This window comes from Salarias fasciatus, chromosome 14 (assembly GCF_902148845.1).
Source record: "Salarias fasciatus chromosome 14, fSalaFa1.1, whole genome shotgun sequence".
In the NCBI taxonomy this organism is placed as follows: domain Eukaryota; kingdom Metazoa; phylum Chordata; class Actinopteri; order Blenniiformes; family Blenniidae; genus Salarias; species Salarias fasciatus.
Window position 1 is genome coordinate 23,731,527 of NC_043758.1, and position 19,209 is coordinate 23,750,735.

At 47.6% G+C, this 19,209-nt stretch overlaps 1 protein-coding gene across 4 annotated transcripts in view; it reads right to left on the reverse strand.

The window, feature by feature from the left end:
- sik3 (SIK family kinase 3) overlaps positions 1–19,209 on the reverse strand; it is a 49,269-nt gene that overhangs the window by 8,803 nt on the left and 21,257 nt on the right. For 2 of the 4 annotated variants that reach the window (XR_003932842.1, XR_003932843.1), the window contains exons 11-27: positions 18,634–18,743; positions 17,590–17,746; positions 17,353–17,502; positions 17,183–17,256; positions 16,126–16,260; positions 14,948–15,089; positions 11,173–11,292; positions 10,810–10,868; positions 10,530–10,639; positions 9,918–10,087; positions 9,655–9,782; positions 8,196–8,965; positions 7,965–8,119; positions 7,670–7,799; positions 7,464–7,593; positions 6,335–7,275; positions 325–339 (exon numbers count right to left, since the gene is read on the reverse strand). Coding sequence is in view for 1 of the 4 variants with exons in the window: in XM_030109054.1 (XP_029964914.1) it covers positions 7,469–7,593; positions 7,670–7,799; positions 7,965–8,119; positions 8,196–8,965; positions 9,655–9,782; positions 9,918–10,087; positions 10,530–10,639; positions 10,810–10,868; positions 11,173–11,292; positions 14,948–15,089; positions 16,126–16,260; positions 17,183–17,256; positions 17,353–17,502; positions 17,590–17,746; positions 18,634–18,743 (2,535 nt within the window). In the remaining 3 variants the exon portion in view is untranslated. Of the gene's footprint in view, positions 1–324; positions 340–5,270; positions 7,276–7,463; positions 7,594–7,669; positions 7,800–7,964; positions 8,120–8,195; positions 8,966–9,654; positions 9,783–9,917; positions 10,088–10,529; positions 10,640–10,809; positions 10,869–11,172; positions 11,293–14,947; positions 15,090–16,125; positions 16,261–17,182; positions 17,257–17,352; positions 17,503–17,589; positions 17,747–18,633; positions 18,744–19,209 lie in introns of those variants that run through there. The other 2 variants (XR_003932844.1, XM_030109054.1) reach the window with 2 other exon arrangements.

Sequence of the window (19,209 nt, forward strand, 5' to 3'; positions counted from 1 at the left end):
TGTCAGTGATTATGATGTTGCGTGCCAACCTCCAAGTCCAAATGAATCGGAAAAACAATCAAAATGAGGCACTATCAAAATTCCTCATTCAATTTTGTTGCTGTGATTTATTCATTATTGAAACTTGAACTGATGAAGCCGTTTAGTTGACGGATGAATCGTTTTCTCAGACATATGACCAGTTGATGTTTTCCAATTGTTTTTTTTTTTTTTTTGGATGCTAAAGATATTGTTTGAATTTATGGATGGAATGAGCGGACAAGACAGTAAGAAATGCAAAACTTCATCTGTCAACACATTCCAGGGACGACACTGTAAAAAGACAAAAAAAACAGACCACTGGCCGACACAGACAAGTGAGAGAAACCCGGTTGTGGAGGAAAGTCGTCTATTGACCGGAGTGTTGGTGACAGACAGAGTAAATAAAAGACCACATGGCTGAAAGTGAACCATAATACAGACCATGAGTCAGATTCATTCAGAAGAAAGACGTAACTCATCCACAGTCTTGATTTGATGAGACGTTTGACAGTGTCTGCTCCAAGAACAAAGATGAGCCTGAATGTTGTTTTGTTTTTTGTGCTTGTGTGTCCATGTACTCACTGTATTTAATCCCTGAAGGACTGAAAGTGTCTACGCTACGTTGAGAACCCCATACTAAACCGTCCCCTGAAACTTTGGATGCAATACGGTGAAACAAAGGCAAAAACAAAGCATGCAGGGCTCCCCGTGCACACAGTGACATGCCTCTCACTCGTCAATTATTCACTGCCTTTCGGGCTTTGATTTGCAGCCTTGCCCCTTCAATCCAATACAAAAACACTGGCAGGCCGGCTTGGATCAATGCACCTTCACACACACACACACACACACACACACACACACACACACACACACACACACACACACAGTAATAGCAGGGAATGAGTAATGCCTTGTGCTTGCTTGCTTTCCGTGTGGGTCATGTGATCTGTGCGAGCCCCTAAAGCAGGAACTGAGCCAGCAAAGCAGCGTAAAAAATCCTACAAATTCAGGGAACGGAGCAGGACGACTCCTCTCACACATGCACACGACAGAAGGAGGCGGCAGCTGTTTGCACTCAAGTTGAGGATGCTTGACTCTTTCTTCTCGCTGACAGTCAGGAGGAATCTGACAGGCAGCGTTAACGTTACACTATAGGGTTGAAACACACACGCATAATGCGCTTTGTGAGGCTGCATGCAGATGTGTGGACTCAACGCAGAGTCTCCTTCACAGCGCGCGCAGCTTTACCTCAAGCCTTTGTGCGGCCAGCGGGGTGATTCAGCCTGCTGGAGCTCCATGGCAGCAGAGGAGGCGAGGAGGAGGAGGAGAGGAGGAGAGGAGGGAGAGGGAAGGATGGTGATGACAGCGGAGAGATGAGAGGCAGCCCTCCCTGACTCAGTTGCTTTCCCATCTGCGTAAACTCACACACACACACACACACACACACACGTACACACACGCACGGCTCTCTGCAAGACACAGCAACCTCCAGTAGCAGCGTTCACAAGCTGGCAAAGGGGCTGGCAGAGACCGGCTGACGCACGGCGTCGCCGCTCTGAGGGGATGGAGAGGAGAGGGGAGGAGAGAGGGGAGAGAGGGGAGAGAGGGGAGAGAGGGGACGGGGCAGGCAGGGGGAGAGATGCAGGAAAAGATGGAAGGCAGGGGAGAGATGTAGAGACAGGTTAGGAGTGATGAGAGTGGGCACAGAGTCGTGAGGGATGAAAAAAGAGCTGTTGTGGGGGAGGATGGAGAGGAGAGGAGAGGAGAGAGGAGGATTTACAGAAACAGAGAATAGACATGGAGCTCCGTGCAGGAGCGAACCGTCAGATCAGAGTGGATAATCACTATTTTTTTTTTTTTCATTCTTGTTACCTGCCGGTAAGCACATTACAGCCTCATGAACATAACAAGGCTCAACACCGTCTGAGCTCGACTACTTGAGACTGGAAAGCCTCTGCAGTGCAGCTGTACAGACCGGAGCAGCAGCAGGCAGAGCGGTGCAGCCTGGAAGCAGACAATGGAAGCAAGCTCATTAGGATGAGGAAGTTTCCATGTGGTCGGCACGCTGCATGCCTCAACAAGCCGAAGGTCATTTAATGGACAGTCTTTGGGATTATTTGGAAAGAAAATGAATATTATTGCACTGAAAGAACTGTCAATTTTACCTGGAAAATAATAAATACTGGGAAATTTTCTCTCTGTGATCTGCAGTACAACTGCAGGAGAGGAAACTAATATTCATGAGGAATTAAATCGATTCATCTGTAAAAAAAAAAAAAAAAAGTCATGCAGAAATGAGCAACAGAAATGAGCTCTCCAGTCTCAGTTAATAAACAACTTTTTGAGATATATCCCCATTGTATAAGGCCTTCTGTTAAGCGATTTTCCTTTGACAAGTGTTCTGCACTGACACACTCACACATTCTCTGTCACACACACACACACGCCCACACACACAAGTGGTATCGGAGCCGCCATGCAAGATGCTCACCCTCATGAGCAACTTGGGGATTCAGCGTCTCACAGGAAGCCCTTCGATCGAACCCACGACCTTGTGCTTCAAGTTCACTCTACATCTTGAACCTCCAGAGGTAACTGAGAGGGGAGGAGAAGTCACATCGCAACTGCAGACATACACATGAAGGAACACATGAAGGTGGATTACTGAGCTTGAAATGTGGAACAAGTTTGTTTTTGGAAATTTAATCTAACATTTGGTTTTAAATGGAGTAAATCTTGAATCTAAAGTTGAGAATGAAGATCCGACCTTTCAGAAACTGTTCTTAACGTCTTTCTTTAGGCTGCACAACACACATCCAGTGGAGGAAACCCTGCAGGATGAAGGATCCGCTCTGTTATCAGGCTTCTGTGTTTGAGAAAGTAAAGTGTCCCAAACAGAATCGAAATAACTTATGACACAAAAATGCAATTCTTTTTACAGCATGGCAAAACAGTCAAAACAGATCATCTGATCAATTAATTTTTTTTGTAAAGCAAAGCACGGTGGAGGCAGTATCATTCTTCAGAGGATTATTTTTAAATATTTATTTTTTGCTAATAAAAGAAACCAAATTAAAACTGTTTATCTATACGATTCAGGTATCTAAATGTAAATTAATTCAGAAATACTTTACATTTTATTTATAGACCAAATTTGGCGACATTTCTGAAAGTTCCTTTAAACTAACAATGGTGCGTTGATGGCGATCATGTAAAAATATGCCGAAAAATTATATATTCATACTTAAGTTAAAAGAAAATCAAGCTTGACCTAAGCATTGCACACATAAAACTAGCACAAGTTTCACATCATTTGCCCAAGGTTTTAAGTTATTCATATTTAAAAAAATTTATTTGTAAATACATATAGTAGAGAAACTGAGTTCAGTGACATGTAATCAGTGTTTCCCATAAATCCACTGTGAGATCTATCCAGGTCCGTCAGCCTCTTGCTGAGCTCTCTCTGGATTGGTTTATGTTTCTCTGCTTCAGCAAACCTGAATCTCATGTCATCCTCAAGCTTGTAAAAAAAAAAAAGCCCTATCAGGAGTTCCTCATTGCAAACAACTGGGATGAGAAACAAACATGCAGGATCGCGGCCCTCAAGGGCTTCAGTTTGACACTCCTGGAGTAAATAAATGTCAAACATTATGAAACATGTTCCTCTCAAGCAGTTTTTATGGGGAATTGTTAATTAAAAAAAAAAAAAAAAAAAAACACCTCTTCAATGAAGAGCCTGTAGCAATAAACCAGGCGCTGAGACAACACTGGGCTGGTCCGAGGAAGACTCATCAAAGAAGACTCATAGACATCACTGAGCTGATACTCAAAACAAAGGCTCACAAATAAATCTTTTTTAAATTATTTCTTTATTTATATATATTTATTTATTCATCTCAGTTTGGTTGATATTCTTTTTAATTGTTGTTGCACTTTAGTATTTTTGTACTCAACAGAAATGAACATAAAAACAACAAAAAAAAGACCAAAAAATAACCAATAAAAAAAAAAAAAAAAAAAAAAAAAAAAAAAAAAAAAAGAACCTAAAAAACAGGAGTGGAGCAGAGAGCTGGCTTGCAGGGATGGAGGGAAAAGACGGGTCAGGATGGAAGAGTTAAGACAGAAAAGAAGGGAGGCTGGATGAAAACGTTCAGTCTGATCAGAGGACGATCTGCGTTTGCTTCTGGATCTCATGCAGTGCTTTCCATTCTGCGGATCGGGTCACGAGGCGGAGGCGCGCCAGTCTCCTTGGGTTGCAAAATTTTTATGCTTTGATCTTCCTGTGGGACAGGAGAAGTTCCATTTCAGAGATTCCTTCTATTGTCAATGCCTCCTCCATTGTTTCTCTTCCAGTTCTCAGATTTGGCTTGGTGTAAACAATATGAAGAACAGAAAAGAAAAGGCGGAGCTGGAAGAGGAATGAATGAGAGCTGGAGGGCTTCGATGTTCAGATCTGGACTAAACGGAGATTGGATTTTTAGCAAATTTGATTTAAAATGGCATAAAAACTGGAATGCTTTGCACTCATTTAACACATTGAGGTGAGGGCAGACAAACTATTCTTCAGCACATTCAGTTCGAACTGCAGGTGACTGCTGGGAATCATGCTGCAAATGGAAAGCACAAGCACTGCGCGCCGCCGCCGCCGGCTCTCGTTCGCATATTGGCACACAGGAAGTCCGCCGTGTGGTCAGGTGCTGCCACGGGGTCGCAGCACAGTCTCTTTCTGGCACAATATTGATTCAATATCCAGGAGTTTTAGGAATAGACAGAGAGGGCTGAACAATGAATAAAAAAAAAAGTAAAGGAGGGGTGGGTGGAGGGATGGGTGGAAGTATCAGGCCTCTGCTGTGGTCCCGTGTGCAGGCACCTCCACCTGGCTGCGTCCGCCTTTGCAGAGGGAGGCATGTTTACCCTCACGCTGCTCCCGACGCAGAGGGATGTCAAAGGATTCACTTCTTTGGTCGCCTCCTGAAACGTTTCCCTTTCACAGTTCGGAGGCGTGTCCGAGTGGATCCCAACACGACGGGATCCGCCGACGGCTGGAAGCGCAGCCTTCGTCTCGCCCTTGCCTCCCGAAGGCGAAGCAACAGAGAGCGCTAAAAGAAAGGGGGGTGGGGGGGTCTGAGTCGTTTCCTCCTCCGTTGTCATTCTAACAAGGTGAACTTGGGGAGGGAAGCGGAGCAGGTGAACGGTCGCGGGAGGATCACAGCAGAAGGGGGAGAATGAAAACGCGGGTTTGTCCGTCTCCACACTCGTGATGTTCATGATGATATGTCAGCTATTATACAAGTTAATCCCTTGTTTGTTTGTTTTTTTTTTAAATGTCCTGTGAGTTTTTTTTTTCCTTCTCCGAGGAGCGTCAAGTCTCTGTAGCACCCGATCCATCCCAGACAATCCCCCCAGCCCCCCCGCCCCCCGAGAGCACCTCCCCCTCCCCCGACCCTGTATAGCCTGCCACAACTACCCCGTTAACAGAAAACAGGCCCAACATCGACGAGAAGTCAGACAGTCACGACAACATCGATTGAAATGATACTTTAAAAAGCAACACAAAATAATTACTCTCCTCTTATTCAAGTGTATCGATAGAATAATCTTAAAACAAATAAGAACAATCGCTTTTCACGACACAGAAAGAGCACTGTCTTCTCTGTCCTCTTTTGGCTAGAAATCTCAAGGTTCATAAAACAACAACAACAAAAAAAAAAAAAAAAGAAAACATTCCTGAAGACATCCAAAAATACAAATGATAAACAATAGCAATATAAAAAAAAAGCCTCCCGACACGATCTGAAAACAAAAGAATCCAAAAACAAAAGTAAATAAAACAAAAAATAAAAACATTTCATACAGAAAATTGCAATAGCGTTCTATACATGGCATCACTGTACAAGGAAAGGAGCAAACGTCTGGTAAAACTACCCACAATGCAACACATGGTCACTGACGTGGGGAAAGGAGGATGGAGGACGTGGAGGATGTGGGTTCAGAGGGGCTGGAGGGGAGAAGAGGAGGGGATGGCGTGAAGGAGAGTGCGAGACGGAGGATAGCTTGAACCCAAAGTGCAGAATTTACTTAAGTCACCAAAGGACGATGTCGTCTTCCTTTGCAACACAGAGCTGTTTTCATTTCATAATAATAATAATAATAACAATAATAATCATAATCAGAAAACTTCCTTTACAGAAAACAGTAATAACAATAAATCTAACAATATTGACCGTAATGCCTACGAGGACATTAGCTGAAGAAATGAAGTTGGAATAAAAAAAAAAAAAAAAAAAGGAAATGAATGCCAAAACAAAACAAAAAAGAGCTGGTTTGTCCTGTGCGATGTCACTGAGCTCCATCTTTGGATAGAGCGCTTTTTGTTGTCCGACCAAACCCCCCCCCCACCCCCCCACCACCCGGGGACAAAGGGGGGCACTGCCGCCGCTGCCATGACTTTCAACCTGGAATGACCTGCTGCCGTGAAGCTGGGGGGGGGGGAGCGAGAGAGAGAGAGGGGGAGAGAGAGAGAGAGGAGAGAGAGAGAGAGAGAGAGAGAGAGAGAGAGAGAGAGAGAGAGAGAGAGAGAGAGAGAGAGAGAGAAAGAGAGAGGCAGGAGCAGATCAAACTCCCCCCCCAGCTTGTCTTTTCAGTCATGCACGCAGAGACGCTCACATGTCATGTGAATACTTTGGGTTTGTGGCAGCGTGTGTGTGTGTGTGTGTGTGTGTGTGTGTGTGTGTGTGTGTGTGTGTGTGTGTGTGTGTTACTGGACTCTGTGTTCTTTTCAGTCCATAATGTATGCATGTATTATACCCTGTGAGGCACGTCATGAAGTGATGCAGGGGGAAGAGGGGGAGGTGGGCGTGTCGGGGTGGGAGGTCTAGGTGGGAGGGGGGGGTCTGGCCCAGGTTTATAGAACGGGAGGGGGGAGGTGAGGAGGTGGGTGCTGTCGACAGTGGAAGGAGACGGGACCCCAAAGATGACGATAGATACTGCGCGTGTCTGTGCGGGAAATGCTGGCACGTTGGCCTCCGAGCCCCCCACCCCCACCCCCACCAACTCCACCCTTCCCCACCCCTCCCTCACCCCTTCTCTCTCCCATGAAGACTGCCCTCCTGGGGACAGATGGAGACAGACAGATGGGACAGAGAGCGCCCCCGCTTGGGCAGACGGTGGTTTGGCGTGATGCTGCTCAACTCAAGTCAACACAACTCAGGATGGCTGATATGGACCGATGTACACAGGATGCACGCCGCCCTGCAAGACACAGCCGGAGAGAGACAACTAAGAAACCATGAGGCAGTCGTCTCTGAGGTACTGAGACAGTGACACTGGATGATCTGCTGTGGGATAATCAGACTTTTTTTATGTGACTCTTCATGGGTGTAAGATAATAAAAATACACTCCCGTTGACGAGTGTGTGAAGCTGCTGGTATCGGTGTACCTGTGCTAAACCCCGGCCTGCTCCATGCTGTACTGCAGGTCAGGAGGTTTGTAGCTGAGGAGCATGTCACTGGTGCACGACGACGGGTAGCAGGCGGCCGCCGCGTGGAGCTCCCCTTCCACGTCACACGCTGGAAGAAATGTGTTTCAGAGATGAGGACGGGCATTTCCCGCCCTGTCGGCACTGACCGGGTGTGTCTGACTGACCCGACTCCTCCCGCTGGCTCAGCTGCTGGCTTCCTGTCAGCGACGTCTGGCTGAGAATGTCTGACATGCGAGCGGAGCTGAGCGCCTTCCCGGCCAACAGACTCATCCCGGACATGGGCTCTGCCTGATCCTGCACAGGAGACACAGCGACGTTAAGAGATAACACTTTGTACTCATCCCGACATGATATCGAAACCACGTTAATTTTTTTTAAAGCATAAGATGTAATTTATTTTTCAGATAAACCAAAGACTTGATCCAAACTAACAAGCTGCAGTGAGCAGCGTTCACTCACGTAGGCATCGTCGCAGGTCTGGATGGTGTGGTGGCGCTGTAGCTGTCCTCTGGACCTGTAGGCCTCAGACTGGGGTCCTCGTGCATACCCTACGCCGTTATGGTCAGGCACCTCCATGGCCTGCCCTTGGGGCCTGCACTCCACGTGCTCAGATTCTGAAGGAAGAAGGTGGATTTATAATTCCAGTGACTGAGAGACGTGTACCAGCTGATCCTGGTCATCGGGACTCGCCTCTAGCTGCTGGAGCGTTCCTGATGTAGCCAGCGTGTCTGTGCGTGGGCGAGTTGTAGGGTGGCGTTCCTCCTCGGGGAGGCCCCAGGAGCTCGTGTCCCTCTCCTGCCTTCGCCAGCAGGCCCTCGTGCGGGTGGTGGTAGCCCGCCGGGGCCTCGTCCTCCTCCATGCTCTCCGAGTGCGGTAAGGCGGGGCAGGGCGCCTGCGCCGGGTGCTGCTGGGGCTGGACCTCCGGAGGTCTGATCTGCAGAAGGTGGTGGTAGTGTTGCCCCCCGGACGCCCCCTGCGGCGCCGGCGGCTCTAAGCTCTCCCCTTGGCTCAGCTGGCGGAGAAGCAGCATGTCGTTGTACTCCTGTGGCGCGTTGCTGGGCGGCGTCGGGGTCGCCGAGCACGGCCGGGGACTCTGCCTCTTCAGCAGGGCGGCTAAGTCTTGGGGGGGCAGCCTGGGGTCGGCGTGGCCCGTTAGAGAGTGGCGGGGGGACAGGAGGCCCTGCAGGGTGGGGGTGACGTGCTGCTGTGGGGGGCGATAGTCCAGCGGAGTCGGGGAGAGCAGCGCCTGCTGTAGTGTAGAGGGGGTGCCGTAGCCGCTCGTCCCCACCGCGCCGCTCTGGTAGCCCTCCAGGCCGGGGACCTTCAGCGACGCCCCCTGCAGGTACGGGCTGTAGGAGCCCACCACTCCGGAGGCGCCGCGGGAGGCGGCGTCCCCGGAGAAGAGGTGGGGGTTGAACTGGGCCTGGTCGTAGGCCGACGTGAAGCGGCCCAGGCTGCGACTGGATGAGGGCAAACAGACGACTATTAGCGCGACTCTGAACTACGTCCTTATTTCACACACACTGGAGGACTGACCCCCACACCCACACACAAACACACACACAGCCTAGCACACACTTCAGTATTGGTCCAGGTTCAAGTGTTCACTGAGAGCTGCAGAAGCACGTTTCCAACGGATGAAACAAATATTGAGGATGTTAAAGAGTCTCTCAGTGAAGCCAGTCCTGGCTACAAGGATCTGAGGAAGTCGGGGGTCACAGCACCACTGCTGTCCTACTCAGCCTGCAGAGACACTCCAACCCGGGCACTCACCCTGACACACTGAGGCGGAGCGTTTGTTCTGGATATCCTCTCAGCAACGTTGAACAATTCACATTAAATTCTCAATATTGCTAACAAACAATGTAATCATTCTCACATCAGCCCAACAACCCCACCCTCCCCCCTCCCAGGGCAAACCTCTGGCGGAAGCAACAGCATTGAAATCCGAAGCTTAACATGAGAGATCTTAGCAAATCAGTGAAATGTAGACAGAACTGACGACAAAGAATGACAATGAGACAAAAAGAAAACGCACAACAAAGAGTGTTCGTTCAGAATTGAATGAAACGTAAACAAAAAGGCAGACGAAGAGACGGCTGAGCCCGCTGGTGTCGTTAGCAGCCATCAGAGGGACGGAGGGGGTCACCTGTGCGTCTCAGCGTTGTCCGCGCTGAGCTGCTTCCCAAGGACTCTGTGTCCTCCTGGCGTGGCCAAAAAGCCGCCTGGTCTCTGCGCGCCGCCTCCCAGCTCTATTTCCTGCACCTGAATAGTGACCTGCAGTCAAAATTTATTCATCATTTCATCAATATTCAGTCAATTATGCATCAAGATATTTTATTAAAAAAAAAAAACCCAACATGTAACGATCAGCAGAGTCTGAAATAAACATGGCTGTCTCTTTGCGGTCACCTGCTGCTGTTGGGGGACACCCTGTGCCAGAGGGACAGCAGGACGGGCAGATGCTGCTTGCGGATTGGTTGGCAGAGTAACTCTGGGCAGTCCTGTGGGAGGCGGGCTTCCGCTCTGGCCCTGGTACATCGCCGGAGCGCCGTGCTGGTACTGCACCGTCGACTGACCTCCTGTCAAAGCACAAGAGGCTAAAGACTTAGGAAACCACTGTCTGAAGTCAAACTGACATTATCACTGTCAAAACAGCCCGAGCTTTAGGTTACAAGGCTCAAAATAGCTCCTAAGAAAAGAGGAAAAACTGGCACAGCGAATGTTCCGAGGACTTTTCACCAACTTCTTTTACCTGTCATTTGATTTCTGTAACCACGGGCGTCTTCCGTGACCCCACCCACCCCGCGCACCAACTGTTCTCCATCCATGCATCAATCAATCTAAGAGATCTGTAACCATCTTTACAATCTTGCTTCACTTTAAGCTTAATTTCATTTTTTTGTTTTGAGTCCGTGATGCAGAAAAAAAGTGACAGCTGGTATTATAAGTAGTCTGCTGTCAGTGAACACACACCAGCAACAATCTGAAGCACGGAGGCAACGTGGCGGCGGCGTTACTAACCGTGCCCTTGCATGATGCCCGCAGCGCCAGGCGGAGGACTCTGATTGGGCTGTCTGAAGAGGTGGTTGCTGGGATGTGTTGGCGGAGGGCTGGAGGGCTGGATACGCAACCTGAGGGAGGACGGGACAGAGCGAGAGAGAGTGAGAGAGAGAGAGAGCGAGAGAGAGAGATACGACAATGATGTAACGCTTCAGTCGATAGCGCTGCACCATGGTATCAGGTTCACTGTTCAATAGCTGATGAGTAATGTGTGTGTGTGTGTGTGTGTGTGTGTGTGTACCTCTGGAGCTGGTGGGTTAGGTGACTGGGCTGGCTCTCTCCATGGCCTAGAGACAGACCCTGCAGGTAAAGAGAAAACACATCTGACTCACACGGCGAGGATAACAGAATTAAGACTGCACGGAGCAGACAGCATGAGGGGAGAGAAGCGCTGCTGGGAGGTGATTCCTCCCCGACCGAGACAAACAAAGCAGCAACGCACCACATCCAGGAATAACGAATCAACAGAACTTAACGTCAAGTCTTCAGTGCGAAAAGAATTCCTCCAAAACCCAACAAACTACTTTCATGGCCGTGTCGATGCAAGAGCTAGTTCTTACGGTTCCTCCACTTCATCGCAGCTGTGCGGCGGCTTCACAAGTACCTGGATTTGCTGGTGGAGGATTTGTTGCTCTTGCTGGTACAGGATATGCTGCTGCTGGGTGTGCTCCAGGAGGCGCTCGTCCTGCTGGGCAGCATACATTTTCTGAAGCTGCTCGCACTCCTGGTGGGAAAACACACACACACACACACCCCAGGCCAAATATTTAACAGGGAAGCTAATAAGGAGAATAATTAAAAAGGAATTCAAAGAACATTGCAAGTTAGTATTCAGGCTCACCGGGTATTACTAATGATCATTTAACACAGCGGATTACAATATTTGGAATAAATTACCATCCTGGTAATAATTACAACGGCAGCAGAAAGACTTTTAAAACCGTTTTTATGCTAACCCTGCTTTGTGCATTTGGTTCTGAGTGCAGCGCTTAGAGGAAACATGGACATCCTCTATTAAAACCAGAGTTTTATTGATTTCCAGCTGCACCTGCTTGCCCTCACAGCTGAATATTTTCAGAGGTTTTTTTTCCCGGACGACGGATTCAGTCAGGAATTGGACCACTGTGAGTTGACATAACTGCTTCCATCGAAGTTTGCAATGGTTCTGATCCAAATCGTGCTTCTCTGTTAATGAACTGAAGTCTGTACGCAGACAACGGCTGCAACATGAGTTAGTGTAGTACATACTAGAGCAGCGATCCAATACAGTGTGCAATAAGTGTGCAGATTTTGCGACTTTTACATTGAGACACAGCAAACGAATAGACGGAAACTCATTCCTACTTCTTTAATATATCAACACAATCTAACAAAATATCTTACGTTCTCCTGCATTAAGCTCTGATTACAATGTAATTTAAATGTAAAGAAAACATTAAATTCTAGATGGTAAATAATAGTTTCTGCAAGTCATTCTAAAATTTATTCTAGAATAAATAAGTTCTCTTATTGATTTTTTAAGCTCTGAAAGGTTTTTCTTCTCTGTGTTCATCGGATTTAATTGTCAGAGCATAGAGCAGCTCTCAGCTCCACTGGAAGTGGACTTCAGTGCCAATAGTTCGAATCAGAACATGTAACAGGGCATCTTTTCAAGGCTATGACCCCTCAACTTTGGATTACTTGAAGACCTGAGGGCGCCACCTAGTGTTCATGTTTTTAAGAACAAGTTGAAGATTCTTTTAGCCGATCTTTGCACTGAATCTGCGGTCACTTGATTTGATTTCTTATGGATCGGCTATTTTTATCATTGTTTTTTTTGTTCTCAATTTGAACTTTTAACACTTCATTCTGTTTCCTCAGTCGGTCCAGCTCCGATCCATCATAGTTAATGTATGAGTAAACTGTGAACTGAGATAGAGATGGTTGTAGGGTTTTTTTTTAAAGGAAATCTTTATGTATTTAATGCACTTTATGCACATTTTTTTTTGATTTCATGGAAAGTTTCTAGTTTTTCAAACCATTTCCATCTTCATTACTGAGCTATAAAGGAAAACACTCTCATCAATGACCACTGAAAAGAAACTGCTTCAGGCTACAGGCCCAGGCCACCATGCTCTGGAGGAAACTCTGCCCCCTACAGCATTAACAGAGCCATAGCACACTCTTTCATCAACGACATAAAGCATTCTGCTTTTCCTTTCAGTGTGTCACTGTCACAAGCCCACAAGTCATGTGTACCTTCGCCTCTCCTCCAACCCCATTAACCTCTTAACACTTCATACTAATTGTAATCCCGGCACGTCACTGCGCTCCTAAGATGAAGCGGCCGCAGCGAGCGCCATGATTATCCCCCTCCCTATCTATGCCTCCTGCAGGGAGAGCTAATCTCATCGCTGGGTCACTGCGGCTGATGTGATGCCTCCAGAAGATGCTTCGGGACTTCCGACCCCCGCCGCTGCAGACTCGGTCTGGTCTCACATGATTATGCGCTGTGAGCCGCGTGTCGAGATTACGGTGAGGCTAAAGTGTGCCAGTGTTGCTTCATCGCTAAACTTGAACTGGCTGACTTCGTTTGACCTTTGGCCTTCACCTGATTAGTGAAAGACTTAAAAAAAAAAAAAAAAAAAAACTAGGATAAATGCTGGTGCGTCGATATCTACCAAGAAAAGTTAAAACTCTGATCACAAACATTTTTTTAGGTGAAAGGGAAAGCCTGTTTGCTTTAGATTAGCTCAATCAACAAAGGTTTGTTTCGTTCACTAACAAGTAAGTGTGACCTGACAGCTTAGCATGTGTTCCTCTCCTGACATGATGACCTTTGTCCTCTAACACAGCCAACCCATCCCTGAGTGACATATCCTCCTCCATGACCAAACATTTCAGTTTTGTGTTTCATGAAGTATTTAAGGCAACATGTTTCTTTATTAATGAAAGAACTTAATATTTCACGCCAGGTGAACCAGGAAGCAGAATGCGTGAACGGGCGTATGAGAGGAGTGTTTTCACATCCAGTGCGTGACTTCTCCCACACCGTCTGCCGGATCACAGTATTTTCTCATATTCATAAAGTGCAGAGTCACAGTGGCAGGAATCCCCAGGAGAGTTGATCCTGCATGGGACCGGCTGCAAAGCATCACGATTTCTGCCATCCTTCCTCCACTGAGAGCTAAAACTGTTGCGTCATTGTTTATGGGCACCTGTGAGAAAGTGCAGGGAACGGGAGGGAGGGGGTGTGAGGACCTCTGAGATCCCAGCAGCTGCTCAGGTCACTGCTGAGTCACTGGATCAGGAGCAACATGTCAGGAAATATTAATGTCGTCACTGGACTAAAAAAAAGACAGTATTATGTCTTTAAAAGAGTGTTACGCAAAGAGAAAATCATCAGGATGTGGCTCACAAATATCTATTCTGCCACAATTTTTAGTAGATGAGTACCTTTTGGTGTTTCTTAGCATTACTTGAATGCTGATCAGAGAGAAACCACAAAGGTCTCCCGACATGTTGTCAACAGAAGATTTACTCAATTTTCCTACGAAGGGAACGGGATCGACACAATGCAACATGACCGCAACTATAAAATTTTCGCAACCATGTATTGTGAAATATTACAAAAGTTGTATGTGGTAAAACTCTATAAATAATGTTTACTTTGCAACACCCAAACCAAAAGACAAACTCTCTTCACTGTATTCCCAGGAATTCTTTTCCATGAGGTCGGAACCGCTTCATCTGTGTATCGTTCAGGTACACTAAAGATCAGAGCCTTGCAATTCTTGATTACAAAACAAATAATTCATATACTGGCAGTGTTTTAAGTTTAAACACATGCAGCAACACACCGGAACCAGACTGTTTAAAGCAAACCAATCATAAACAACTGTTGTTGAACTTGGCATTGAAGTTTTTTTTATGATCTCAGAACTCTAATCACCTTCTTCAAATTTAGGAATCACAGGACAGAATTTGCTTAGCCATCCCAGCAGAACACTTGGCTTACTAAAAATAGAACAGGAGGCAGAGCTTTCAGTTATCAGGCTTCTCTCATGTAGAACCAGCTCTTAGGTTCAGTTAGGGAGGCGAACACAGTCGCTACTTTTAATGTTCAGCTTGAGACTTCCGTTTTTAATAAATATCACCACACTCAGGGCTGGTTAAGGCTTCCTGGATCACTTTCTCTTGAAGCTGTTGATGGGCGGAGGCCTTTCTGACTCACTATGTTTCACTATTAGATGTCACGAACCTTTTGTCTCTGTGTCTTCTTCTCCCCGAGACTTTGGATTGCAAGAAGACTTGCGAAACCCCCCCACTAAGAAAAGTACAACCTCCGGGCCAGACAGCAAACTGCCAGTGTTTACTCCCGACACCGAGGAGCGTTTTACCTGCTTGAGCTGCTTAATGAGGCTGCTTTGCTCGAGTTGAGCCTTGAAGGCCTGGATGGTGGCGGCACCGTCGGAGAACCGTCGAACGGGGGAGAAGCGCTCCATGGGGAGATGGAGGGTGTTACAGTCCTTGTAGCTGGATCTGCAAAGAGGAACCACACAGAGCGGCCACAGACAAGTGTGGGCACAAATAACATGGGAACAGAGAGAGAGACACACACACACACACGCACACACACAGATGAGACAAAGAAACAGAAACAAGAGGTGTGAGCTCTTCCCAAGCTGTGTAGGTAACGTCATTCAAATCACTGCATTCATTATGCAAACTGATGTTAGTTTTCCAAGGGAGACAAGCCGCCGGTGCTGAAAGTTCATATAACAACAACACTGCCATCAAGGAGCGTTTCTGAAACTTACCGGTGATGGCGAACGTCTCTCTGAGCAGAGCTTAGAAGGTGAGGAACTTTTTACTACACAGCAACGGGGACACTAACAGCTACCGTGTGTCAGCATGCTCATCGATAACAGTTCTTGGGGAAGCACTGAACTAAAACACATCGTTTCCATCAATAAAGGGTTCCACCATAACAAAAACCAAATCACATGAGCAAACAGAGCTTCTAGTTTCATTCACAAACTGAAATCGGCCCGATTTCAACCAGCTTCGAGTTTCCTTTAGTATCTAAACAAAGAGCCATTCTCGACTGCGCTGGAGGGAAATAACGCTTACAGCGGACAGCGGTTCAAACAATGACACCGACGCCATCATTACACAGGAATATCTGCCAATGGAAATAATTTGCAAACTACAAAGCTTTGGGTTTTTCACTCAAACAAAAAATCCTGGGAGGGAACCTGCTACATACCTGCTCTTTCCAGATTTTTGGGGAAGAAATGTTTATTTACAGTCTGGTGAAGTGGAGATATGTCTGCCTCGGGCCACAAACTCCACCATCATCTCCCACACAGGAAGATTAACACACCCATCATGTAAGGGGTCTTCAGTGGTGCGAGTGTGAAACCAGTTCAGCGTGCTCGTGAGGATTTGTGTGTGTGTGTGTGTGTATGTGGGGGGGGGAACATTGGAGAGAAAGCTAGGTCTTCTTTTAGTGCGTGAGCCCGAGTGTCCGTGCGTGTTTGTGCAAATACAGCTCGGAGCGGGTGTGTCCCCTCACCGGGTGTGTATGTCGAGGGCCCAGCCCCCCCTCTGGCGGGGGCCCTGGGGCCGCTGTGACTCTGCCGAGGGCTCGCCATGCGATGTGCTCGTTAGCGCGTGCGTCGTGTGCCGCTTGGAGCGGTTCGCCAGGTACCTGGGCCGCAGGGAGGGAGGGAGGACGGGGGTGAGGGTGGGAGACAGGAAGCAGCGCTGGTCAGCTCTCTGTCCTTATTGGCTAATGGAGATGGGGGGGAGAGGCCCGCCCCTTCCCAACTCTGCCAATAGGTTCCATTATTCAGTCGTAGCCAATCAGAAAAACATGAGATGAAGTTACACCACAGATGGATGTTATAGCTTATGGACACCCACAAGCCCCCAGTTTCCAATGGAGGGATTGGACTGGTTGTCACTTTGTAGTTACTGGTTTTGCAAGCTTCAGTGTAAGCAAAGCCGTGTGAGAAAAGAGTGGGAAAGGTCCAGAGAGTCATTTGGCACTCGCCGAAATGAAACAGATCAAGCAGCTCTTTGCCAAAAGAGTCTGAGAGAAAGGAGGGCCGTACTTGGTGGCGGATTCAGTTTGGAACTGTGGGAGAGGCGCTGGCGCGATGGAGAAAAGAGGAAAGATGGGATGAGCACCACAGCAGAGTGGCCACCTCCCGTTGGGGGAAGGAGGGGGGAAGCAGAGCAGCCTGGAGGCACTCACTCCCAGCAACCCAGGACACCAGCAGAGAAGACAGGACGTGCCGTCTGATCAGGACCGGCGAGGAAGCCCGAACCTGGAGGTCTCATTAAGATGAGAAATCTCATCCAAGATTGTGGTCATAAATGTACGAGATATGAATCTAAAGCTTTTCTCTACGTGATTGAACATGTAGAGAGAGGTAAATCAGGATGTATTTCTTAATGAAAATGAGGAAGTGTTTTAATTTTCATATTAAGTTATTCAAACTACTGATTCGACAACGATTTACTATTTAACCTGAGCTCACAGGTAGTCGGGCTTCCACAGTATCCAGTTCAAACAGCACCCCTGTAGTAAAACACGCCGTTAGCGAAAAGCCGCGACCGAAGATTACCTCTGTACTGCTTCTTGGTCCGGCTCGCCGTCTGAACCTTCCTCATCCACCGGAGCGACTGCAGGGATGGGATGCTGACCGAGCGAGGGAGAGAGGGAGTTTAGGTCTCAACGCTTGTTTGAGACATTGCCCACACAAAGCTGAACACTCTCAGACGCTCCCACCCTCACCGGGCTGGCGACGAGCGGCGAGGGCCCTCGGGGCCTCTTCAGAAGCTGAGCGTGTAGCTGGATGTTGGCGCCGCCGTCGGAGGCTCGCCGGCCCAGAGGCCCCATGCCGTTGAGCAGCTGCAGGGTCGGAGGCTGCAGCAGGGATTGCTCCTGCGGGGAGACGAACCACGAGAGGTGGGACCAGGGAATCGACCGCGGCCTCCGGCTGAAACCCGGCTGAGGTGGAAATGACGCTACCTTGTATTCCAGCTGCTGCGTGGGCTGCAGGCTCTGCGTGGGCATGAGAGTGTGCATTTGGCCCATGGTCGGAGCGAGCGTGGGGAAAGGGGGCTGGGGTAGTGCGCCACGGGGGAAACCCGGTGGAAGTTTCTGGAGGTCCTCCTGCATCTCCGTCCTGTGATGGAAGACGAAACGACAGGGAGGGGTGAGTGAAAGCTCCTGTTTATGGTCCCATGCCTTAGCTATTGTCTTATTTAGGATAAATTATTTAGGCGCACTTTAAATAACCCAGAGTCCATCATCACTGTATCAGCTCACTCGCGAACAAACGCATGCCATTTGTGATCACCCACTGGTGTTTTTAAATGAGCTATAAAAAGCTCGCTGCTCTTACATTTGATTGCATTAAAACCTGACACCGTGCTCTGAGGCACTCTGTTGTTCACAGAAATAGCTTTTTTTTTTTTTTTGTAATATAATTTCTAAACTGTGGGGGAAGAGAAACTGTGTTGCAGATTGGAGTAAAAATGTCTATTTAAAATCATGGTTGGAAACAAGCAAATGTCGCGACAGGTAAGCTTAGAGCTGTACGAAGACAATCAACAGGGAATAAACAGGGTGGTGATTCAGTGGGGAGAGCAGTCGTCCCCCAATCTGGAGGCTGTGAGTTCGATTCCTGTCTCCCACTGTCTGCATGTCGAAGTGTCCTTGGGGAAGACACTGAACCCTGAATTACCCCCACTGTTGTACATCGCTTTGGACAAAATCGTCTGCTAAGTAAAATTGTAAATTGTAAAATACATCGAAGCATGAAAACAGTGAAAATCAAGTCTGAGATTGTGCGGTTATTGTGCCTTTTAGTGTGAGGAAACTCAAGCATGTGGGTGAATTTTAATGCTTCGGGGAGCTGCTTGTTGCAGTCTTGTGCAAACCACTCGACATTTTGGCAAACCAGATCAATGTGAAAGGAAATATGCCAAAGTCGTACATATACCTTAAGTTTCATAACAAAAGGCTTCAGAAATAAGCAGAAAGGAACACGTGGAAGTTGTAGTGTGTTACCTTTGGTCTGGTACCCCCACTGTGTGCCGCCTCATCGACAGGTAGCGAGCCATGGCCTCGGGCGAAGGCTCCTCTCCTTCGTCACTGTCCAGGGCCATGCTGCCATCCGGCTGAACAAGAAACACACACTTTGTATATCTATATCATTCTTTTAAACACAGGTTTTACATGCATCAACTTTCTACTAATCACATTTCAAACTTCTCTCTCTTCCGAATGCTGCAGTGCAGTGATCTGACGCACTCTCGTATTTCACAACGTTTGTGAGTCACAACCACAGCGTGTTAAGTCCGAGTGTGTCAGTGTAGCTAAGTGTGCTCGACTGAGATCTGATCGCAGACTACGAGAAGGATCGCATGCTACAAGAGCATCTTAAACACGAGTAATGAACCACGAAGCTTGGACAGGAATTGAGAGAGAATTGAGAAACAAATACTGGATGCTGTTTGAGAGAGTGGCGCTCCAGAGAAGAGCTGTTTTGCTGTAATAGAGTAGCAACTTAAAACAGTTAAAAGAAAATACCGTCCTGTAAAAATGTGACTGTGATTTTAAATCGTGAACAAAAAGTCCCGAGTG